The sequence below is a fragment of the Drosophila mauritiana genome, chromosome 2R (genome assembly GCF_004382145.1).
Source record: "Drosophila mauritiana strain mau12 chromosome 2R, ASM438214v1, whole genome shotgun sequence".
Taxonomy (NCBI): domain Eukaryota; kingdom Metazoa; phylum Arthropoda; class Insecta; order Diptera; family Drosophilidae; genus Drosophila; species Drosophila mauritiana.
In genome coordinates, this window is record NC_046668.1 from 17,081,994 (window position 1) to 17,106,709 (window position 24,716).

The window sequence follows — 24,716 nt, forward strand, 5'->3', positions numbered from 1 at the left end:
ATCATATATGCGTATTTATGTAAATGGTCATACAATTGACACACGCCAAATGAACTGCAGCTAATTTGCAGCTGACGTGGGAAAAGTATACGAATACTGATTGATTGGTTGAAGTATCTTTATTCTGAGCTCTGTTATAATAAATAACAGATACTTGAACAAGCTACATTATTCATCTTTAAAAGCAGATATCAAATGCAAACTTGTAGCTATATTATCTATTTAAAGCATACCAAAAGGCATTACCAGTTTTCTTTGTTGGCTGCAACTTTGAAGGTTATAGGCCATGAGTTGTTGGGGGGCAATTCCGACCACTCGTAATTACCCAGCCATTTCGACTAACGAGGCAAGTGCAATTTTCGGTTGAGCAAATGGGGAAAGTATAACCAGCAAAAGCCTGTGAAGCCGTTCCCTTTGCCATTTAGCAAATGTCAGGCACTTAGCCTACCAGCGCACCACCACCGCCTAAAAACCACCAGAAAGCCCTAAAAACCACCTTTCACCAGCCCATCCCCAGACATCTTCGATGCGATGCCATCAGGCAGTGTGAAAGTCAAACAAATCCAATCAATGTTAGGCAGATACATATACTCGAAATTCTATGGTCGTACGTATATGCCTGCATATATGCAAATTAGCTGGGGTTATAAAATGTAATGTATTGGCTGTATCCCTCGGCTCTGGGAAATCAACCATCGATGCTTGTATATGTATATGTATGTATGTGGTGGTTACGTTTGAGGGGCTACCATCAATCGCAACGAATTAAAATTTTATTATGCCATATTCCCCAAACGAGCGGAGAAGGTCGGCGCTTGTATCTTTTATGGTTTTCGAATGTAAATGGTTCTTGTCTCCCCAGGTCGCCAAATCGCCTGGTAAATGTGGGTTAACAGGTCCTCCACAACTTGGCCCAAAGGTGCAACGAGTTGCAGTTGTGGCATTTTTGATTGACGGCACATTTTACATACGGGAATTTTGTTTAGAAGGCGAGAAGGATCTCACGCAGGACCCTTTTGGTAACCTCAAGCGCCAGTCAATGCCAGAATGCCACCCACAACCACCCACAGGTGAGCCGGGTGAGCTGCCATTCCTTACAATTCCAGGCCAAAACCAAGAGCCATACATTATGCAGGTTGTTTGTTATCGTTCGATAAAGTGTAAATTATGGGAAAGTTGCCAGGCAGCCAGGTCAGTTCCCCTCGGTACGGCAATATATATACATATATCTATATATATATCCATGTGTTACCTTTTGCCATATAATTTCAGATAACTTTAATGTTTGTCTTTTGTGCGTACTGTGCTCAGTGGTCTTGAAGCCTGCATTGTTAATCGCACAAATGGCATTTGCATACTCGCATTTGAGTAATTTATGCTGAGCTCTGGAATGCCTTTTAATTGCCCACCCAGCTGTTCGATGTTTTGGTGCTCGGTTTGCTGTTCAGGTTCTGTCAGAGGCCACAGACATGGGAAACTGAGTGGAAACATCTCAAGGACTGTCAATCGCAACTGGAGGGTCTTATGCAGATTTCCGTTTGACTTTGGCCTGCCATTGCGCACACAAAGCCAAGTGTTGACCTCAGTTTCGCTGCTGTCGTAGCCATTTCCCTTACTTTCCCTCAGATGGCAACAATAGACGCCACGCCACGCCGCCTCATCTCGTTCATTTCACAGCCAATTTTGTGCATTTTTCCACACTCCCTTCCCATTTTTTTTTCTGTGTGCAGCTGCATCCTTGGCTTTTTTTCCAGCACTCACGTCCCTGCTGCCGTTTTTTGGCCTTTTGTCCTGCGTGGCTGGAAAGTGTGAAAGCAGCAGGCGAACGGATTTCTGGTCTCGTTTCGCCAGGGACTTTTGTTTTTCAATTGCCATTTGCCATATTTGCGGCAATTGTTTTCTCCAGCAGTAAATACAATTGCAGGCAAGTGAATGCTCTGTGTTCCTGTGCACAGAGGAAAAAGGCTTTATATCAAGAAAACTGTTTCATCGAAGATTATGCAGACATGAAAGCATTGAAGAGATATATAAGAGCTATCTATTTGTTCAATAATATCATAATTAACTTTGATTCTGTGACTGAGACCACTATTGCAGGCACTTTCGCAAATCGGAAGATACTGAAGGTTTCTTTTAAAACTAAACAACTTTTCTCTCTCTGTACTCACAGTGAATTTCCGGCTTAAGTTTGACTAGTGCAACAGACTTCAGCTACGGTTATAGCGCCTCCGGTTTGTCCTATCAGCTGGCAAGAAGCAGCATAAATGGGATAGAATGGAAGCTTGTTATGTGCAGTCGTTCGTTGTGCCACACACACTCACACACACTCAAGCCAACGCACTTGTTAGTTTCCTTCCATTTCTTATGCTTATCAAGCGAAGCTTTTCCAACGTGCTAACAAACGAGCAAAAACAGTAGGAAAAGCTGGAAAAGCAAAGAGTAGGGGGCAGCATTTGATTGCCCGGTGCTGTTTTTCCGGCGTGCAGTTTTCACTCTGTCGATGTTTAAGTGGCAGGGCTTTGCCAAACCTTTCTCAGTTTGATCGATTCTTTCAGCTGTACTGTCAGATATTCCAAACACTTAAGGGATCAGCTATCTAGTACAATATCATACCTCTGACTTTCGGTGTTTTCTCACCAGCTGTCTTATAGACAATGCCATATGAGTAATACGTTGTAAACTTACAATAATTATTCGATTCGACAACTACTAAATATACATGGATTGAGCTTAAAGCTACGACTTGCAGAGCTCTTGATTGAAATTCCGACGTTTTTTTGTGTCGAAATTTCTCTTTAGAATACATTATTGGTGTTCTCTTATTTCAGAAAAAATTTACTTTCAATAGGAGCTTTTAAAAATGTTTTATAAGCTATTGACAATAAACAAACCTTGAAAAAATCAATTAGGAATACGATTAGCAACCCGATATATTTTGTTATTTTGTTTATGTAATTGTCTACATCGCTATGGAATATTATGAAACTTTTGTACACACGGTTCTTTCCTATAATCATTCAGTACTTTTCCCCTTAAAATGTGAGTTCAATGTGTAGCGGATTCACACGCTAATTCAGTTCCAAGTCCAATATAACACGCATGATATGACACTGTGCTTTGTTTTCTAAGCCGATAACAGAACAAAGGGTTCTTCCGCAATTTCAAATATTCATATTCATAATATTCTTTTGGGTGTCGGCAATTTTTTCAGTTGAATTTTGCTGCGCTCGCCGGCTTGAGCTCTATGTCATTAGGACTTCGATACATTTCGACCGGCAATCATTTTCCTGGAAATTTTTTGGAACACGCGACTTAACGTGGAATGGAAAATTATTATTCATTAAGGTTTTTATAAACCTCCCATATATATAGCTTTGATTATATCACGTTTCACGCTGTTCCCTTGGCACAAAAACACGGCCCCATAATGAAATGCAGAAATAGTTCAGGACAATACCATTTTATTGTTTCGTTTAGCTTAGATATAGCTTCGGTCCGAAGTCACATTTGAGAAAGCAGAAGTCAGAGCGAGTGCTTAGTTAAATACATGGACTAATTAAATGTGCATTTACGTATATTCAAATGGCTTAAGCCTACGATTGCTTTGCGTTGATTTGCGCATTCGCAGGTCTCAGGTAGTTGTGGATATAGAATTTTCCAAACAAATAAATGAACACAGCGCCTTGCAGCATATTCAGATAGAGAAGCCCGCGGGGAACCCCACAATTCGGCGAGAAAAATCTCACATAGATGGCGTAACTGAGCAGCATGAAGAACTGGCAGAGCTGTGTCAGTGTTATGTACTTCTTCCACCAGATATTGGCCCTTATTCCGGGATATTCTGAGGAAAGAAAGTAGTAGAAATACATGACCGTGTGCACCAAGGAGTTCAGCAGTCCGACTGCATTGAAGTGGCCTCCAGTTCCATAGTATCGAGTAAGGGCGTAACTGCCAAAGGACATGAACACGTGGTGATATATGTGCAGGAAGGTGATCTGCTTATAGCTCTTTCGCAGCACAAAGAACACCGTATCCATTAGATCGAGCACCTTGTTCAGCAGATATGCGGCATGCAACACTCGTTCCAGTTGTTTGCGTTCATGGCCCTCGGGAAAGCTCTCTATGCAGTGCAGATTGCAAATGCCCACGATGAAGAGATAGTAAAAAACCTGGAAAATAAATTAACACGCTTATTAATTTCAAAAAGATTGTACCAAGTCCTCCTCAAACTTACCATTCCGAAGTAGAGACCATTGTACATCACCTGAAACAGATTGTAGACTTTCAAGACCGTTTTCAAATCATATGGCTTCCGGTTTCTCATGAAGATCTTGCCCAATTTGAGGACAAACAGCAGATATGCCACCAAAATCAGTGTGATAGGCCATGGTGATCCAGCCAGCAGAATTGGGTTGGGATCTGTCGAGTTTTTCAAAAAAATTATATACTTCTAGTATCAGCACATTAGCGAACAACTTACCCGCTTGAGGTATGCGCAAGTATCGGAGCATTATTATTGGGTTGATTGTTGTTTGAGGAACCGCTGGCGACTGTTTCAGCAGTCTTGAAACAATCCAGTTTGTTTTAACGAAATGAAGTCAAATCAAATCAAATAATGTATTATTCAGCTAGTTGAACTGCGATGTCTGTCCTACATTTCGGAATGAGAGACCCAGAATAAAATGCTCAGTCTAATTACACTCGATTGAGACCGACTCAATTGCGTAAAGAGAACTACAATGTATTTATGAATCACTGCTCTTTGCTCTTGGCTTTGACATAGGTTTGATAGTAAAAGTTCCCAAACATGGTCATCATGGAAATGGAACCTCCGAGCTGAACGTACTGCAGGACCTTGGGAACACGGCAACCGGGATTCAGCCATAAAGTCAGCACCGATTGGGCGAAGAGGATCATGAACTGTAGGAACTGCAGCTTGGTGATGTACTCTTTCCACCACAATCTGCTCTTCACGTTTGGATACCAAGCAGATGCGAAATAGTAGGCGTACATCACCACATGTACAAATGAGTTGAGATATCCCATCAGGTTGTATTGTCCTCCGGGTCCATAGAAATAGTATATCAATGGCACACCCAAAACCATGAATACGTGATGGTACACATGGAGTACGGTGATTTGCTTGTTGCTCTTTCTCAGCACAAAGAATATGGTGTCTATCAGATCGATCACCTTGTTGATAAAGTAAAAGTAGGTAAACAAACGATCGACATCTTTATCTGGATGATCCGAGGACAGCATGGTCATGCAGCGCAAATCGTACAGTCTCTTGATTAAAAGATAGTAAGTGCCCTGCAAGAACAGAGATATTAAATTGATTTTTTATAAATATTTAATCGATTAAAATGCTCACCATTAGAAAAATGCCAGAGTTCATTAGAACTTGACAAAAATTGTAGATCAACATGGCTTTTCGCATATTGTAGGGCTTACGAGATCTCATAAAATCGGGTCCCACTTTGAAAATCAGCAGCAGGTAACACAAAACTATCACAATCGCCGGTAAAGGTGTGCCAAACATGGGCAGACGGACGTGATCTGTGGGTATTATTATTAAGTAAGTGGGTATTTCTGATGCAAAGATCTGGCTGACCTGCCGGCAGCCCTCGAAATAAATCCAATAGTGTGGAGTTCATGGTGACTCCGTGGAAAGCAACTGAGGAGCGCGTTTGCCATTCGCCGCTTTATATACCAAAGCACCTGCAACAATGTATGCCGACCCAAAACACAATGACACCACCTGATTATGTATGCTCCTGCAGGCACTATGCTATTCTCGTAGTGCAGTACCCTGACCAAGAGTCGTCAAGATTTGAATTTCTAACGAAGTTTCTAATGCATCCGCACGCATTGCACGGATCCACTTTGGTGTCAGGTGGTTTGCTTTCCGGGCATTCAAACCTATGTTTAGTACTTGCAAAAATATATAAATTTAAAATTAGACATCAAATGTGTTTTTCAAAGTCTACTTACTAAAACTGTTTTCAATGTATTGCATTTCTGAATTTCCTCTTCTATTGAAAGTGGTTTTTTCGGAAAGAATTTTATGAAAATTGTACACAAGAGAACGAAATAAAAATGATGAAAAGTTAATGTATAGGTACTGTGGTATCAATAATTTAAGCTCTTGACTTGCCTAACCGATTTCTTTGTTTTACTACTCTTTTCAGTGGTTTAAAGCGTTTTGGCAGACAATAGACGATGGCTCTGGGCAACATCGGGAGCAGCAGCCAAATAGGAAGAGGCCATTACGGCTTTAATCCCAGGAAAGGAGCAACAACAGCCACATCAGCAGCAGCAACAAATCTAATTACAGAACAACAATAAGGCCAGGACCTGGTGCCACCGATGATGATGATGATGATGATGTTAGAAAACTTCCGTTTTGTTTGCCCGGGCGGAAATGAGGCTCAATATGTCGCCCAGTCACAGGTTACCTTTCCAACTCTGTGAGCAGTGACCTCGAACGCATAGAGCTAAAGGAATCCCAGCCCCCCTCGATTGCCTGAAATTTAATTAAAGCGCAAAAAACACGAAACGGACTCTTGCGATAAGGGTCGAAACAAAAGAGCAGTTTCCCCCCAGGAGGAGGAGGTGGACGAGGCGGCGTGGGTGTGTCGGTGGGTTGGCCCATAAATCTAACCGCCCACCAGCCACCCGGCAACCAGGCAATCCGGCAACCCGGCAGCAACCCATGTTGCACGTTGCTGCAATCGAGCTGGCCCACGTCCACTGGCCAATTAGCTGCTGCAACAGCCGAGAGCGGCTATCGTTTGGGCTCCATTGAACGCGTACACCAGCCGAGCGCAGCTGCCTCTCTGATGACTGCCGCCAAAAGACGTGCGAGCAGCAGCAACAGCAGCGGCAGCAGCAACACTAGCGGCAGCAGTAATGGCAACGAGCAGCACTCCCAGCAGCAACATCTGCAGCTGCAGCAGCAGCAGCAGCAACAGCAGCATGCCCAGCCAAACGAGTACCAACAGTTGCTGCAGCATCCCCACCATCACTACCAGCAACACTACAACAGCAACAGCAACAGCAGCAACACGCAGCAATACCACCAGAGACAGCAGCAACATCAGGCGACATTGCGCGACTGCTCCGTCAAATTGCCGCTGGATATCCTGTGAGTACGGCCAACAAATCATTTGGGGTTCGAGTTTCGCTTTTGCACGTAGCCGATAAGAAGGCCAACAGTCGGAACCGTAAAAAGGTCAAGCCCAACTGTCCATCTCCCCAGCGCACCACCGCACCAGTGTCCCAACTCCCATGGGAATCTGGTGCGGAGATAGCCGCACGTCAGGATGGTTTAATAAAATTTACATTTTAACAACGCGATTGAAAATTGCATTAACTTTAACGGCACAACATTTGCTCGATTCGAATTTACCGCGCTGCTGCACAGAAAACCAGTCCAGTCCGGCAAAATGAATCTGGGAATTATAAATATTTACCCGAAGGAGCAGGAGCGGGGGACAGAAGACAAAGTACGGCAGGCAGAGGATTGGAGCAGGGACAAATGAAGCGTTACAAATGCTTAGCACTGCGAAATGGAACTTATTCCAGTTTTGTCAGGATTAGAGTGCCTGAGCCCGTCTTTAAAGCTTTGCGTTCGGCGGGGATTTGGGCTTAAAGGCTGCCTGCCAACCTAGAAAGTGTGTGTGACAACGACAGGAGGAAAAGGAGCAGAAGCAGCTAGAGGGGGAGGACTCCTTTCTGGGTGGCGCTGCGTTTATGCAGATCGCAGTCAAGTGGCGGGCCGCCTTGTGGAGCGCGAAACGAGGCCAGTCGCAGCCGGGCTGGTACACTCAGAGAAATACATAAGTGGGAAGAGATGGGCTGGTATCTCTGGATCTCTGATTCTCAGATTCTCAGAGCGAAACTTCTTCTTTAAATAGATTATTTATTGAAATAATAGCTGATACGATATTTCTTGGAAGGACTTTATAATTGTTTTTCTTTCCGTGTTGTTACTGCAGCTGCGGGCTTAAAACGGGTTAAGAAAATGTAAAAAAAACAACAGCTGGGAATATAAAAAGAACTTAAAGCGTGTCGACAACTGGCAGAAAAAGTAAAGGGGGTGGAGGGGGATACATAGGATCCAGGGCGAAAATGTAGAAATACGGGGGTATGTAGAATGGCAGGAAGTCGGTCGGTCTTGCTCTGAGGTTGCTCCGTGCGCCACAAACGGCGCCGTCGAGTGAAGTGCCTCGACTCCTTGCGGGCCTGCAGCCCAGTGTGTCGTTACTTTTAACGAGGTGTCGCATGCGAAGTGGATGAGGCACTGGCAGGCAGCAACTGGCGGCGGCGGGGGGAAACTCCAGGGGCGAAGCCACCAGTTGCCACACGTTTCCAGCCATGCCCTGCCCCACCAGTACCACCATCACTTTGCTATTTCCACCACGCCCCTGCTCTGTATATGAAATTGCACTTAGCCGCAGACTGGCAGCAGCTCCTTCTGTCACCTGCTAATGCCCGCCATAGCGGACCACCTGCTCACCCTCATCATTCCTGCACCGTGCAGCTGCGGCATGCTGCAAATGAAGTCATCCATTAGGCCACGTTACGTATACGCCTAGTGTGCTGCAATGTGGTGCTCATAATAATGCTGCCAGTGTTTGTTGCGGTCTAAGCGGAAACGTTTATAATGGAATTCGCTTAAGCGCCGCCGGACGTGAGCGTTCAGGTGGTGGCTGAAAATGGAGGACTGCGTCCAGAGTGTCGTCTTGCTAATTTAGCTAAAGGCAGCCGGAAAACGGGAGGAACAGTAGTGGGTTGAACAGAAGTGCTGGGAAACCGCCAGCCTTAATTACTCAGCACAGCCGGCAGGGCAATCTAATTAGCTGAAACCAAAACCAAATCCTAATCGATGTCCTCTCTTTCTCTCTTTCTCTCCTTATAGATGGCTACCGAAATCGGCAATGCGGCCGGCGGGTCCTGATACCTCGCCCACGGACTGCATCCTGGTGGTGGGCGTTTCCCGTCCAAAATTGGCCGTCGTCTTCCTTACGGTCATGTTGATCTCGCTGTTCCTCACCTTCCACGTTCTGTACGATAGTGCCGTGTACAATATCCAAGCGGCCCAGGCTGTCCACGAAAGGCATCGTCTATCTATGACCGCCTCCGCATCGGCTCTGGCATCCTCCTCCTCATCGTCGTCCAGTTCCGGCGGCTCCTTCTCCTTCTCCTCCTCCGCCGGTGGCGCCTCCAATCATCTGCCCGTGTTCGTAAAGCCCGTGCCCAGCTCCAATCAGCTCAGCCATCCCATGGTCTTTCCCTCCAGCCGTGTGCACTTTCCAAAAACCAGTCGACGGTTGCCGCAGGTAAGTCCTGAGTAAATGTGATAAATTCTTAAATAGCTTAAATGCAAAATAGCCAGGAATGGTTAATTAGTGTACCTACTCCAATGGAGACTAAAAATAAATTAAATGAGGCCACAATAATATGTTTTAAAGTAGCACAAACTAGGAATGCTTACTACAACATATACATACTATGCTTAGCTGGTAACTAACTATTTAGTTGCTCCGTATGTATATGGCTAGTGTGTGTGGTAGTCACTTTAGGACCCAACTAATTGCTGCAATTTGCATGTTCGTGTTCTTTTGGCTCGACTTCCGCATCCAGGCACTCATCATCGGTGTGCGAAAGTGTGGAACACGGGCGTTGCTGGAGATGCTCTACCTGCATCCGCGGATCCAGAAGGCCGGCGGCGAGGTGCACTTCTTCGACCGGGACGAGAACTACCTGAAGGGTCTGGAGTGGTACCGCAAGAAGATGCCACACTCGTTCCGTGGCCAGATAACCATCGAGAAGAGTCCCAGCTACTTTGTGTCGCCAGAGGTGAGTGTTCCTGGACATTTTTATTTGGTTTCGCTTTGATCTCTAATTGGCAATTAGGATTGCCTTTCTCTCGGCCTGTCCGTAATTATTAATTAACTGTCTGCCGGCATGGACGTGGTACTATTGCTACTACTACTGCTACTACTCCTGCTGCCTGGCCATCTATCAAATTAAACTGAAACGCTGGCCATGTCCCAGCCAATTTCCGTGTCCATGTCGGGAGCCGGAGCGGAAATGTTTGCAAATTCATTTGGCAAACGGCAACGTCTAACACCCGAACTGAATCGCTTTTTGGGCCAGGTTTTATTATTGTTTCTTTTCCGGTCGCCTTGTATTTGTTGCCCAGCCCGCAGAGTGTCACAAAATTGGGTTTTTGGCCTGATGCAATTTCGCTGCGAGCCGGAAGTTGCATGTGCCACACACGGCCCAAGGTGAACGAAGTGGGCCAAGTGGGTGGGCGAACTTGCCTCGCATCCAATCTCCTCCTGACAGGGCAATATTTTATCCAGTTTCATTTCGATTTTTAACTGCCTCGTCGCCGTGGCTCAACTGCAGCTGATGCAGCATTTCAATTTGTCTGGCACTTTGATGCGCGGATAGATGGCAAGCTCCCACTCCACTGATTCGCATAAATCTTCATTAATGTTGTTATTAATATTTATTGAGATGGAACTGGTTGGGGGAGTTGGCCCCAACTAATGCCACCGAAACGTAGCTCCCTCAGCGCAAAATGTCAAATTATCCTGTGGAGCAGCATAAATAATGCATTCAGCTCCCAAGGGTGCACTTTGGCCTCAAACTGTAAGCCTCGATCTGCTCCCTTTCTGATATGTCAGATGCATTTTGGCCGCATTAAAGATTCAGCGAAATGCATATTCCCGGGGGGCCAAATGCGAAATGCAAACGGTTCATCAACGTGAATAATTCTGAAACGCTTGAGTGGCCAGGCGACCAAGGCAAAAGCAAAAGCAAACAAAAAACAATATTGAGAAACACAAAAAAGTTATGAACTTGTTGCACGGCCTGGTGGCTCTTATTGAAATTGATTAAGTTTATTTACTCGGCTCGTTCCGCCCATTTGCGGGGCTATTTATACAACGTGGCAAATTCAAGGACCCCGCCGTAGTCGACAACGGACTCGTTCCGCCAACATTGTACGGCAATATTTTCCGGCTTAATTAAATTGTTCACAGCACACTTGCTGCGGAAGTGCAACAGCAGGGGGCGGACAGGGGAACGGCGGCGGGTGGGCGTGGCTGCCACAAAAGGCTGCAAATTAAAGGCAACAAAAGGGGGAAGGGGGTTGAGGGTGTGGCGACCAAGCTTCTCTGAAAATGTAGCAGCCAGAGTTTGCAATTATTATCGATTGTTGGTAGGTATCCGGCATAAATTCATTAATTGGAACAGAAGGCGAAGGCACAGCATCAGATGCCAGCTTTACACGCTGTCCACCTTGAGAAAATATCGAAAAGAAGTGCAAAATAAGCCTTATTAATATTTCCAGCTGCAAAAAAAGCGAACCATTTTATTTCTTTAAAAGTTAAAGCACCCGCTATTTATTTTGATTAAATATCGTTTTTCCGTTCAACTTGTGCAAACTTAATTATATCCTTTATCATGCGCGTTTTACCGCGTGCAATTTTCTTTTATATAGTGTTTTTGTTCCATAAATGATTGGTTGTTTTAATATTTGCATAAAATAATAGGGAAAAAACTAGTTTTTCGCCTCTTATTGGCTTATTTTGTATTTTATATTAGCTGGGAAATTCAATACTTTTGTTTCATTAGCTATACTGAATAAAGCGTACATAACTAATTAGACAAGACTAATAATGGTAAGCATTTTATAAGGAACTCAACAGATTCTTTCGTCCAGTGAACTTACCTACATATTTTCCTTTCATTAAATAATTTAAAATGCTGGGTAAATGTGTTTCTTAACTTTTCATATATTTCAGGTGCCGGAACGCGTGCGGGCCATGAATGCGAGCATCAAGCTGCTCCTGATTGTACGGGAGCCGGTGACCCGGGCCATTTCGGACTACACGCAGCTGCGTAGCCATGCGGCCACCGCCATTCTGCCGTTGGCCGAGAAGGATCCACCAAGTCCGAAGGAGAGTTCTGGCAGTGGGGCAGGTGGTGGTGCTGGTGGTGGTGGGGGAAGCGGGACCGCAGCTGCCAAGATGCCAACACAATCACTGCTGTATGCCAAACTGCAGTCGGCCCGTGGCTATGACAATGCCCTGTTGGGTGGCAGTGGGGCGGGCGCCAAGGAGACCAAAGGCAAAACGGTATCTTCGTCTTTGGTCAGGAGACAGGCGTTGGGCAGTGGCGGTGGTGTCGCTGGAGCTGCGATGACCACGACTACAATGTCGCCAATGGCGAGCGCCGCCCAAATGGCAGCCAAGTAAGTGAACCGAACTGAGGCATTTCCCAGTGCCCAGTGCTCCATGCCCATGCCCCGTGTCCGCACTCCCTTTTGTCCCCTTCCGCCGCTGCTTGACATGCAAATGAAATGCAAACTGCAAATGAAAGTTGCCCAAAATGCGACTCTTGTCCTTGGCTCTGGCTGCTTCTGTCTCTGTCGCGCCGATGGTGAAACTTTCTTGTTGCGGCCTCACTTGTTGACAGAGGGTGTGTGGCAGGTGGGGGGAGGGAGCCAAAGGAGCCAAGGACTCTGTTTAACATGGTCGTGGAGCTGGCTGGAGTGGGTAGTGGGAGCTGCTCATTTGCAGCTGCTGGCAATTCAATTTGCCATCCTTGTCGAAAGGAAGATTTAAATCCCCTCGCCTCCTTTCACCCCGTTCGCAGGTCCTTTGAGGAGCTGGCCATATTTCCCAATGGCACCGTTAACGAGGCTTATCGACCGCTCAGCATCTCCATGTACCATGTCCACCTCCATCGCTGGCTGGAGGTCTTTCCGCGGGAGCAGCTGCTGGTGGTCAATGGGGATCGCCTCATCGAAGATCCGGTTTCTCAGCTTAAACGCATCGAGGCTTTCTTGGGTGAGTAACTTTTCAAGTGCGCTCTGTGATTGCAGCTTTGTTTGTTATTCAACTGTAAATGATACCTTTAAATGCTTGAAAACTAGTTTGTATTATGATTATTTTATTCTTTGTTCTCGATACCAGGCATTGAACATCGTGTGAATAGCGAGCACTTCTACTTCAACGAGACCAAGGGCTTCTACTGTCTGCGCTACGACAACGGGGATCGCTGCCTCCGAGAGACGAAGGGCAGGAAGCATCCGCATGTGGATCCCGTGGTGGTCTCCAGATTGCGAAAGTTCTTCGCCGAGTACAATCAGCGATTCTACGAGCTGGTCGGCGAGGATCTCGGCTGGCCGGAGGAGTAATCTCATCGCGGCCAAATTGGCTGGCAAATGGAGAGCTCTTCGCTGGCCTGGCTGCCCATAAATCTGCTGTTGGTCAAACGTTTGGGTCACAGTGCATCCAATTTAATTACAGGCAAGAGCGGCTGATGGAAAAAAACGAGCAAAGTTATCCAGGACTTTCATTTGCCCTTTTCCGTTGCATACTTTTGCGGGAGGCGGAGCGCAGTATTTCCGCCTGGCCGAGTCGAGCTACTCTGACAGTTCAATTATGTGCGCGTATTGAAAAATTGCATTCCTATTTTCCCGGGCCAGCCCCACCACCCACCATCCCACTGCGATCCCCATCACAATCACCATCACCACATGCAAATTTGCCTTTGCAGGAGCAAAGAACAAGCGAAGGAACAAGGATCCGCATATACAAAATATATAGTAAAATAAACTGCACGCATTTTGCTGTGCAGCAGGCCATGAAAATGTGTGTGCATGAATGGGGCATACATGTCGTGTATATATATATACATATAGTATATATATAGCGAAATGAAAAGCAATATCTACATGATGTTCGAAGGTTACACGTTTTCTACGTCTGCTTGTGTTCTACATACTCATTCTCTCTCCTCGTGCGTGCGTGCGTGTGTGTGAGTGAATCGGAGTGTTCGAGGGGATAAAAATTAATTAAGCAACTAAATGTGATTTTATAGCATGTAAGCATAGGACAAATTGAAAATGATTGCGATTGCTGCTTGTGGATATATGCTGATTATGGGTGGGAGGGAGAGAGTGAGAGATATGGAAATGAGGAGTGAAGTGGCAATTAAAAATGTATTTAGACTAACAGTCGGCTGAATTAAATGTGTGCGTACAGAAACATGAACAAAACTAAACATATCACATTTATCATAGCATAGTATAGTTTAATCTAGTATAGTTTATACACAACATAAATACATATCAGGGGTACTCGAGGTCCTCAAGCAACTTGAATACTGAAAATGATTGAACTAATGCAATTGGTGCGTATGTTACATATCAAAAGCTAAACCAACCATGAAATCGAAACATATCAGCTGCAAACGTCGGCAAATATACAAAAAAAGTAAATATACAAGCAAATATATATATATACATATATATTATATACAAACGTATCGTAGACAGTAAGTCGAGCATCAAATTTGTTGTAAATGACTTTGATTTTGACCTAGTTTGTAGTGCGCGATGTGTCACGGAATCGTCATAGACAAACTTCTAGTTGAATATAGCCGTATTCTAGGTTAATATCGCACTGCCTAAACCAAAAAATAGTTATGTCTGTTTAGATAATTATACTGCACCCACTTAGTGATAGGTTTATCAAAGATAGTTTTTTAATGCATTTTTAAGCCAGATTATTTTATATTCCTAAAGAGAGAAAAGCATATCAATTACGGCGACTCTACCTATAGTTACACATAATATATACATATATATATATACATACACTTACCAGCTGTTTGGCTAACGTTTAAACATTTCATATGCATATCAAACTCAATGTGAAAAACTCAACCTAGGCTAATACTTTCCGTGACGATCCATCCAATTTCGGTTTACACCAACTTATACACACTCTTTCATGGAGATATGTGTACGTATTAATACCCCTTTGGTTCGAGTACCAGTTCATAGGGATCTTCAGCACAGAACTCGACTAGCGCTTAAACAATACTAAACAGAAAATAGACTATGGAATGTATAAATCTTGTTTTTACAGTGTATCTCCTTATATACATCCAATGCTGATCTCCTAACGACAATGGAACCACGAAAGGAATGAAACAAACCAAGCAATATAAATTCAAAGCAAGACTGAAGGTCCTCCGCAGAATGTTTTATTCTCCTACATTTTTTTTTAAGTCAGTCACTGAGTTGTTTTGAATTCTGTAAACCAACCGAAAGCAAATGTAGTAGCAAAGACAACGAACATTTCTAATTTGTTTATATTTTTATACAGATGCGAAAAGTACATTAACCGAAGTCCAGGAAAGATAACTGAAATGGAACCAATTTCCGTTTAAAAATATATTATAGTAATGCGAAATTATATATTAATATACTCAAAGAGCAATTTGTAGTCACATTTTGTCCTCTAACTTGAACTAAGCCAATTGCATACGAAATACATATCAAAAGTTTAACTCAACTCTAGATCCTCCATTGATATTGATATATTGATATTATTGATGTATTGTCTACTTAAATTGAACGTGCAAAACTCAAACTATAATGTACCTTAAAAATCAACTCTCTATTTCTTTAACTTTAACTTAAACTCTAATGATAACTCAACTCTTACAACTTATTCAAACTTTCAATGTACATACATATACAAAATATTCAAAAATTAAAAAAAAAAACACACAAAAATAAACCAACTAATAACGAAACAAAATCGTATAGAAATTCAACAAATTGTAAGAAAACCAACAAGAATCAACATTTTATGCTATGGAAAATTTTACGCATGCAATAAATAAATGTAATTCGAAAAACGGAAAATATGTTGGCTATCTTATTTCTGGGGTATTCTACTTATACATTTTACACACATGTATGTTTTGGGTAGAAAGCTTGCTCAGGTCTTGGACACAAACCTGTGTAAGTTTACAGTAAGATACATTAACTTCATATGAAGTAGAATGCACAGGCATATAGATTATGAAGAAAAACTTGATGTATTCAATTTAAATAGTTTTGATGTAAACTTAAACCTTATTTTTGCAGTGTACGGAAAAGCTAACATTCTAATTTCTAGAGAAAAAGCTTAATCGGCGTGATACCTTCTTCTCTAGATTCAGTTTCAGTTGGCAAATTCTCGCCACCGGTTGCAGTCAAGCCCAGCCCCGTTTATTTTCTAATTATATGCTTTTGTATAGTATATAAATAATATATACCAATTTAAACCAGTTGTCGATTAAAGGGACTTAGAATGTGGAAATATTCTAATAAAATTATCTACCGGAACGTTTCGGGCAATCAGCTGTGGTTTGATAGGAACTTATCTGTTGGTGGCACACGCAGTCAGCAGGTAAGAAGTTGGCAAAAAGAGCAAGAGCTTTTAAAGACCACAAATTTGTTTACAAACAATGGCTATATCTTTTCGCAGACCCAGTTGGAACTTGCGGACACTTCGACGCCTCGCATAGATGAGAAATGGCAACAGGCCAGGCCGTATGGAGAAATACCGGGTCCCAGCCCCCTGCGAATGCTATCCTTTTTTATGCCAGGCGGTAAACTATTTAGTTTACGATTTTACAACATATCTTATCTAAATATTACCTAATAATCCCATAGGAGCGCTTCGCAACACAAACTTGATTCAGATGAACCGCGTGATGAGAGAAATGTACGGCGATATATACTGCATTCCCGGAATGATGGGTAAACCGAACGTAGTCTTCACTTACAACCCAGAGGACTTCGAGATGACCTACCGCAACGAGGGTGTTTGGCCCATTCGCATCGGACTGGAGAGCTTGAACTACTATCGCAAGGTGCACAGACCTGATGTATTTAAAGGTGTTGGCGGTCTGGCATCTGAGTAAGCTAACCAACATAAATATCTTAAGGATAATATCTTTAAAACGATATATTTCCAGTCAGGGTCAGGAATGGGCTGATATTCGCAACAAGGTGAACCCCGTTCTTATGAAAGTTCAGAATGTCCGGCAAAATCTACCGCAACTAGACCAGATATCTAAGGAGTTTATAGACAAGTAGGAGTTACTTATATCAAAACTATTTATGTAAAAGCATTTTCCCTTTTTAGATTGGAAACTCAAAGGAATCCAGAGACCCACACTCTGACTACTGACTTTCACAATGAGTTGAAGATGTGGGCCTTCGAGTCGATTAGTTTTGTGGCTCTGAACACCCGCATGGGATTGCTTAGTGATAATCCAGATCCCAATGCTGATCGTCTGGCTAAACATATGGGAGACTTTTTCAACTATAGCTTCCAATTCGATGTGCAGCCCTCCATTTGGACTGTTTATAAAACCGCTGGCTTCAAGAAGTTTCTCAAAACCTACGACAATATTACCGACATTACCTCAAATTATATAGAGACGGCTATGAAAGGCTTTGGTAAAAATGAAGACGGTAAGACAAAATGCGTTTTGGAGCAATTGCTGGAACTCAACAAGAAGGTGGCCGTGACAATGGTTATGGACATGCTTATGGCTGGAATCGATACGGTATAATTATTAATATGTTCGGTACGAATCAATACTAAATGCTTTCTTTTAGACATCATCAGCTTGTCTGACGATCCTCTATCACTTGGCTCGCAATCCATCAAAGCAAGAGAAGTTGCGTCGAGAGCTACACCGCATATTGCCCACCACTAAGGACTCCTTGACGGATCAGAATACCAAAAACATGCCTTATCTGAGAGCTTGCATAAAGGAGGGTCTGCGCATCACCTCCATTACGCCGGGAAACTTTCGCATAACTCCCAAGGATCTAGTGCTATCGGGCTATCAGGTGCCACGTGGCACTGGAGTTCTGATGGGTGTCCTGGAGCTGTCCAACGACGATAACTACTTTGCCCAGAGCTCCGAGTTCATACCGGAACGCTGGCTCAAGACCGACTTAGCTCCGGATATCCAGGCTTGTCCAGCGGCCCGAACCCGTAACCCCTTCGTATACCTGCCTTTTGGCTTTGGACCTCGCACCTGTATTGGCAAAAGGATTGCCGAGCTGGAGATCGAAACGCTGCTGGTGCGACTCTTGCGAAGCTACAAGGTCAGCTGGCTGCCCGAAACTCCGATTGACTATGAGAGCACCATTATCCTGTCACCCTGCGGTGATATTCGCTTCAAATTGGAACCAGTTGGTGACTCAATGTGATATGTTTATCCTAAGCTCAAGTACAGATTACCGATTAAGTTCAGAGATTTACTCGCAGTATTTACTAACAATATGGGAATGTAAAAAAAATAGAAGAATGGCTAGCTGGCTAGGAGGAAATTCAAAAGATATGGCGTGGATATCCTTCAAAGGACTAGCGCCGATTGCGTCCACGATAGCGTTGGTGGGGATGATTGCGTTGGCGCTGCTGTTGATTTTGCTGCTGATTCTGATTATGGACTTCCTTGGGTGTTTGAGGCTGAATTTTCCCAGTCTCCGGTGTTTGAGGCACCGAGTGGTTTGCCTCTTCAGTGGGTTGATCTCTCACCTCCGTCGTGGGCGTGGAGTGGGCTGAGGAACACAGTGATATTAGCCAGTTTACAAACAGGTAATGCTCTTTAATTACTTGCCCAGGACGGATTGAATGCTGGCCCTTTTGAGGAGAGCTTGGGTTCCTAGGCTAGTATTGAAGCAAGTGGGTGAACCTAAATAGTAAAAGATAAGTATTTAAGTTAAAAAAAATGCTTAAAGGCATTAAGTGGGCAAGTTAGCAAGCCGAAGAGACTTTGAGGAAAGAACACACACCGATAGGGCTATAGAATATGTCTTCGGAGGAGGTGGCAGGAGTTAGGGTGTCAACAGTGGGATAGTTGGATAGATGTGCATCAGTTAACGTGGCGGCAACCTCGAGGATCTGTCCAGCTTGGGTATCTGGCTGGGTTTCATCGGCCTGATAGACAGTGATCCCGGTTTGACTACTGCCACTGGTGCTGCAACTATCCTCTGCATCGTCATCTGTTTCTTCGGTTGAGGGTTGGGACTGGGATGGAGGTTCGGATGGGATTTCGGGTTCAGGCTGAGTGTCAGGTTCTGGATCGGGATCTGGATCAGTGGTGGCTGTTGTGTTTGAAGACATGCACGGAGTAACAAAAACAGAGACAGAATACTAACGTTAAAATGTTAATTGGGACGACGTGGAGCGATTCTCGCGTGAGTTACCTGCAGCGGCGGCATTGTTGTACAGTCGGGTGTTCATCACTGCGGCGCTCATGTGTCCTGGCGAAGATTTCCACTCCTCATCCGGCTGGGCAGCAGCTGCGATCGTTATCATACGGTTGGGAATGGGGGAGAAACAGAGAGAGATTCGATGTCAGGGCAACGGGAAGGAAATGAAACGAGGGGGCCAAACTCACAAGTGGCTTGGTGGCTAATTTTGGATTTTCTTTTTCGGGCCTGCAAATGGATGGATGATCTACGGAAATGACTAAGTGTATTGTTGTATCGGTATTGTATTGTATTTCATGACAACGTTTCAAGTTCAGTTTTCATCAACGCTTAATTCGATAATCGATACTTGGAGTTAACCTAGACTTAGGGGGCTACGCACGAGAGTCTTAATAATGTTCAATGTCCATTACCAACTTCCGCCTGCTCCTTGTCGTTGTTGCCATTGCTGGTTGTCGTTACGTTCAGTTTTCCCTTATCATTTTCCTTCTCCTCGGCCTTGTGCACTCCGTTTTCCACCACCGCTCCAGCTGATTTCTGCTTGGCCTAAAGGTATAATTTTAATTAATTGGAGTACTAGTCAGAGGCTTTTGTGTATCCCACCTGGCTGACAACCTCATCCACCTCGCCGCTGCTTATTTCTTCGCTGGAGCCGGATTCGGATTCGCTGTCCCCGCTGCTGTTACTGCTGCTGCTCTCCTCCTCCTCCTCATTGGGCACAAAGTCGGAGTCATCTTCGGAGTTCTCGTTGGCATACTTGGCCAGCATTTGGTCGATGGTCAGGTCGGCATCGGCATTGCAGTCCTCCTCCCGAGGGCGCTTAACCACGGAATTGCTTAGACCCTGTACCCAAAATTTGTAGATACATTTCTTAGTTATTTGAATTAGGTATTTTGCCATCCCCAAACTGACCTGCTCCGAATGGCGAACAAACACCCGGCGACTGCTGCTATCCTGCTGAACTCCTGGACGGCACATGGCTCGGGAAAACCACTGATTGAGCTTCTGGGTCATACCTTTGCCACTGCCGTAGGACACCTCCTGCTGGCGCCGTCTCATCACCTTTAGGCCATGAACCCGAATGGCCCGCAGCTTGCGGCGTCTAGTCTGTATAAAGTAGACCATATCCGTGGGAGATATTGGACCATTGCCGATCATCAGGGCGCCAACCGATAACCAAATGCGCGTGAGCCGCAGCAGGACGATGAGCATCAGGAATGGAGCCCAAGGCAGGGGGCGTTCCAAGGGAGCAGAAGACTTGTCTATAATTATAATATAATATTATAATATTATTGATCACTTTTCTTATCATTCGTCACTGAGTTTAGTTTTAGATTTTTTTATTTTCGGATATAGTGTTTGATATTTGCTCACCTTGCGGAAGACTCCACTTGGCAGTATCCTCGATCATCGCCAGCGCTTTATCGCCCCGTTCGATCACGAATTGGCCAACTCGCGTGCTGGCAAATCGCTCCGCCTGTTCGCGAACCCGATCGTAAAAGCTGCGTGACTTGTGGAGTTCGATGACTTCTTCCTCGTCGATATGGTCTCGCTGGTTCTGGTCTTTGGCTGCCGCCACGGCCTTCGTCTCCTGTGCCATCTTGCTGATTCTAAGAAGCACATTTTATTAGATTTATTTTAGTGAGATAATACGCTTATGTATAAACAACTGGAACTAGAACCTTTCATTGTGGCTTTAATATGCAATCTTGTCTATAATTCGACTTAATGGCGATTTAATTCTCTGCAATTACTAGAGCTGCCATTAATTTGGGATTGCCGCGTGATTAGGGGCTGAACAAGCGGATAGTACGGTAATACCTTATTAATAAACCTGACGATCCGAGGTCGTCTGCCAGAGGAACCGAAAGTGGATCGCTTATCGGAGCGGATCGGAACTTCGCACTTGTTTGAGTTTCGGATGGAGGATTGCTTTTGTTTTTTGTTGCTGCCGTCTGGCAAAACTTATAGTCGCTATATGTACGTATAGCTAATGCCTTCCGCCGACAATGACTAACGGCAAAAAAATTAAGAAGACCTAGCTGCAGAATCAGCAACAAAAATCAAAACAAATTAAGTATTTTATAATTAGACGATCCGAACTTTGTACGATTCAAGCCGGCGGAATAGTTCCAATCGTTGATTACGGGAGATCTCCGTCTCGGAGCAATCGTTGTGTGGGTGAGGTTACTAGTTAGGTTATTGGTGATTTGAAATAATACCTATCGCGAGCACTAGGCTAGCCCATCGTTTGCTCGCACTTGTGAACACATAAATTACTTTTTAAATTGATAGCATCCATTCTCATTCTTGGCGCGATGAAAGAAATCTGGCGTATAATATAAAGTTACACAAGCATAACACTCAATTATTTGATATTTATAGCGCTTATTGCATCGCCCAGAAAATACGCGAATTCTCAATAAAATAACAAAAATAATAAAATTATCACAAAAATTTGTTCTCGGGATCAAAGTGTATCTTCCTCTCCCATAAAATGCAAAATTAAAAACATTCGGCCACACACATGCCGCACTCGAATGAATCGTAGCGAAACCCTGTTAGCCAGTGTAACGAGATGGAAGTGCAGAAGTCTTCTCTTCGGCGAGTGAGGAATGCGGTGTGAAAGGGGGCTAAGGAAAAGTAGGGGAAGCAGAGCGAAAGTATAAAGTGCAAGGCACTGGGAATCGAGCTGATAACGGTAGTTTCGTTTTCCTGCCATAATGGCGATCGCGAATCAGCGGAGCGGCCGCACTAGCCGACTATGCAGAATTCTCACTTACCGGTCTTTTGGATTTGTTGACTTATCAAAACTCTCGTACCAGCCGATAGTTTGCCCAAAAAATGCAGTTACTAGAAAATTATTGGATATATTAAAACACTTGGGCAGAACTTTCTTCCAAATCTGCCTTAAAATCCTGGAGCAACGACCTACCGGCTGCACAACTCCCGACTGACTGATCAGTGGTTCTGGAATCGCGAGTTCTCGAACCGCAATCGACTTAAGCCGGGCAATCGGCTTCGATTCGGCTGCAAAACGAACAGTCGAGTCAACTGTCAAAAGCGTTATCTCTCGTTTGAAGTCTCACCGAATGCCTCTCGTATTCTTACAATCTCGCAAAGGTATTGTTTATAGGAAGTCTAAGTGACGATGGTTATCTCCGATTGCAGATCTGCATTCAATGTCTACCAATTATGATTAGAATTTTAGAACTAGCTAGAATTTCGCTGGCTTTCGATTTTAAAATTGTAAATTGTAAAATATTGATTTGTTAATAATACCTACATATGTAATATTAACTATTTTAAATCATTCTTCTGCAACAGCTTATAAGGAGATTAAATCGAATGAATTTGCCATGAATAAAGGATCAGCAAAGCAAAGTTTCTCGCTATAGGTTTTAAAGCCTGTCGCCAATGACAATCGGTGTTTACCTGGCTTGTTTATCCCGTTTGAAGGACCCTTCGTCCTTTCGGCTCTTTTGAGCAACCACTCGACCGAATTGCACTCAATTTCGCTTTTCGCTCGGCGCAAAAAGCTTTCGAAGCCCAGCAAGCGCGGAAAAGCTCTCGACTAGCGTTCAGTTGCGCGAAAATTCTCCACGGCAGCGGACGGCATTGCGGAGCGCTTCTCCGTCCCGCTCACTCGAAACGCGCGTTTCTGTGTAAAATCAAAGGGACTTCCCGCTCCGCCCGTTTCCCACGCGAATTTCTGGAAGGACTCCGTTCATGCTCCTCTATTTGCGCCCGCTGAAAAAACCCATTCATCTCGCGTGTGTGTGCCGCAAATAGCAGGGTATATAAAAGCAGGAAAAGTTTAACCGTGTGCAGTGTGTTGTGAAAAATTATTTGGCCAACTGCAAATGCAAAACGGCAGGGCCAGTCCTGAATGGGGGAATAGGAAAATCACGAGGAGTACCAGCAGCCAGCAAGGAAACTCGTAAAAGCGCGCAGGCAGGAGGATGTAGTCGCGGAATTCGCATGCACTTGTCTTGGTGACCTCACTCACACAAATTCAGCGAACTGTGTGTGTGTGTCAGGATGTGTAAGTGTTTTTTGGCGAAATAAAAATGTTTGGCTCCCACGATTGCCATTGATAAGCCACCAAAGACACCTGGCTGACTAGAACCATTCCACCTGTGACAGCTGCGCGTGTATGTGTTCAACATTTTTGTATTTTAAAGCTGCCCTCCTCACGTAATCCGTTATCCCTTAGCCCTTATCCTTTGGGCCCGCCCAACTCCCTTTGATGCTGGCGTGTGGTATATAGCCACGAGTATTTGGCCGGGCTCCACTGAATGCTGCCACTTGAGCAGCTGAGTCGCTCTCAAAAGCCAACGCCGCACAATTTGGACAGCTATTTTTATGCGGGTTGAGTGCGGCTTTGGCTAAATTAGTTTGCGCATAAATTTTGCCACGGCAATGGGGTGCTCGAGTTGTTTGTGAAGAAAAACAGACAAATAGGGCATTAAGAATCATTTACAAACGCACATACATAAATCATGGTCTACTAACCTATATATACAATATCTTTGGTTTGTCCGCTTTTGTGGGATAACACTTGTTCATGTGTTAAGGCATGTACGCGATAGAAAAATCTTTAAGGTCAAGGATGTCTACATATGTATGTACATAAGTCTGACCTTGAAAAATTTGTGTTCTTTTTGAAATAATTAATCAATAGAGTGTTAATGTAATATTAACAGTTTGCCAAACTAATGAGTTTCAGTTTAAAAACTTTGAAACTCAAAGTAAATGTTAGCTTTCTGATATCCGTTTGCAGCACGGACCTTATCGAACCGCCCTCGCTCCGATTTTGGCGCCATGTCAGCAAGGGGTTAGGACCGATAACCTCTGAAACGCACAGGTTCCGCGGACTTTACGACGGCCATTCCACCACCAAGACACTCCTCCGCCACCCTTAATTTTCAGCTGCTGTTTCGTCATGGCAGTTATGGCGTCTGTGCATGCCGCTGCGCTTCCGGTTCACACACATACACTAACACACTCACACTCCAATGAACGCTCACACACACTGAGACACACAGAGACACGCAAGTACATCGACGGCAGTTGGCATGGCTAAATGAAAATAAGTGGCCAACACACTGGGCGCTTCAGTTCGGTTCTTTTCAGTTTCTATATGCTAAATAGTATATAGTCTGTCTAGATGCCGCGTGCTATTTGCCTGATATAGTTTTTAATTATCACATGGCGCTCATTTCTCAGCTCTTCTCTTTTCCACTTTGCCATTAATTTGTTCCCGTTCATGTGACTATTTGACAAATCAACAACCAAGTGCGAAAGAGCTAAGGGTATCGGGGAAGCAATCTGTCGCCACTGGTGGCCTCGAGGTGTCTGCCCTTTTCATCCCTAAGATGAACATTTCCCTTCCCCATCTTCATCGCCCGCTGTTTAGGGCCCAATGTATTCCTTGATTGAAACTGCAGCCGCCATCTGCAAATTGGCAAATGTAAAATTGAACATAGCAATTCGAGCACGAACGCAAAAATTGATTGTCGGAATTGGCTCAAACGCAGCTGGGAATGAAGTCAGGATGGAGTAGTAAAAGGAGTCCTCTTGGCGAGATTTCGACACATATCTAGGGGGAAAAAGA

At 44.3% G+C, this 24,716-nt stretch overlaps 5 protein-coding genes across 13 annotated transcripts in view; 2 read left to right on the top strand and 3 right to left on the bottom strand.

Annotated features, from left to right (window-relative positions):
* LOC117136883 overlaps positions 1–15,733 on the top strand; it is a 36,411-nt gene extending 20,678 nt beyond the window's left edge. The window contains exons 1-7 of one of the 4 annotated variants that reach the window (XM_033297990.1): positions 973–1,070; positions 6,192–7,147; positions 8,924–9,344; positions 9,649–9,864; positions 11,823–12,271; positions 12,676–12,869; positions 12,996–13,219. In XM_033297990.1, the coding sequence (XP_033153881.1) occupies positions 6,843–7,147; positions 8,924–9,344; positions 9,649–9,864; positions 11,823–12,271; positions 12,676–12,869; positions 12,996–13,219 (1,809 nt within the window). In that variant the 5' untranslated portion in view covers positions 973–1,070; positions 6,192–6,842. Of the gene's footprint in view, positions 1–972; positions 1,071–5,512; positions 5,579–6,047; positions 6,122–6,191; positions 7,148–8,923; positions 9,345–9,648; positions 9,865–11,822; positions 12,272–12,675; positions 12,870–12,995 lie in introns of those variants that run through there. The other 3 variants (XM_033297991.1, XM_033297992.1, XM_033297989.1) reach the window with 3 other exon arrangements.
* On the bottom strand, positions 3,444–4,579 carry LOC117136885 (elongation of very long chain fatty acids protein F). 2 transcript variants are annotated; one of them, XM_033297995.1, is made up of 3 exons: positions 4,481–4,579; positions 4,235–4,419; positions 3,444–4,169 (listed from the first exon to the last, which is right to left on the bottom strand). In XM_033297995.1, exons 1-3 carry the CDS (start codon positions 4,509–4,511, stop codon positions 3,594–3,596), a joined length of 792 nt encoding a protein of 263 aa, XP_033153886.1. In that variant the 5' UTR covers positions 4,512–4,579; the 3' UTR covers positions 3,444–3,593. The 2 variants fall into 2 exon arrangements, with proteins under 2 accessions (XP_033153886.1, XP_033153887.1); XM_033297996.1 differs by lacking the exon at positions 4,481–4,579 and having other exon boundaries at positions 3,444–4,168; positions 4,233–4,339.
* Positions 4,679–5,906, bottom strand: LOC117136886 (elongation of very long chain fatty acids protein F). Its single transcript, XM_033297997.1, has 3 exons — positions 5,615–5,906; positions 5,375–5,559; positions 4,679–5,313 (listed from the first exon to the last, which is right to left on the bottom strand). Exons 1-3 carry the CDS (start codon positions 5,655–5,657, stop codon positions 4,753–4,755), a joined length of 789 nt encoding a protein of 262 aa, XP_033153888.1. The 5' UTR covers positions 5,658–5,906; the 3' UTR covers positions 4,679–4,752.
* A 327-nt stretch (positions 15,734–16,060) lies between the features above and the next one.
* Positions 16,061–18,214, top strand: LOC117137024 (probable cytochrome P450 12b2, mitochondrial). The gene is made up of 6 exons (XM_033298225.1): positions 16,061–16,271; positions 16,350–16,473; positions 16,538–16,784; positions 16,843–16,959; positions 17,013–17,439; positions 17,492–18,214. The coding sequence occupies exons 1-6, from the start codon at positions 16,173–16,175 to the stop codon at positions 18,092–18,094; spliced, it is 1,617 nt and encodes a 538-aa protein (XP_033154116.1). The 5' UTR covers positions 16,061–16,172; the 3' UTR covers positions 18,095–18,214.
* Positions 18,129–22,115, bottom strand: LOC117137023 (RNA polymerase II degradation factor 1). 5 transcript variants are annotated; one of them, XM_033298221.1, is made up of 10 exons: positions 22,035–22,115; positions 21,883–21,952; positions 20,474–20,709; positions 20,012–20,361; positions 19,703–19,942; positions 19,513–19,645; positions 19,094–19,189; positions 18,680–18,991; positions 18,505–18,579; positions 18,129–18,445 (listed from the first exon to the last, which is right to left on the bottom strand). In XM_033298221.1, exons 3-10 carry the CDS (start codon positions 20,697–20,699, stop codon positions 18,249–18,251), a joined length of 1,629 nt encoding a protein of 542 aa, XP_033154112.1. In that variant the 5' UTR covers positions 20,700–20,709; positions 21,883–21,952; positions 22,035–22,115; the 3' UTR covers positions 18,129–18,248. The 5 variants fall into 5 exon arrangements, with proteins under 5 accessions (XP_033154112.1, XP_033154111.1, XP_033154114.1 ...); XM_033298220.1 differs by having other exon boundaries at positions 21,883–22,066; XM_033298222.1 differs by having other exon boundaries at positions 18,303–18,445; positions 18,501–18,579; positions 21,883–22,066.
* Positions 22,116–24,716: the final 2,601 nt, after the last annotated feature.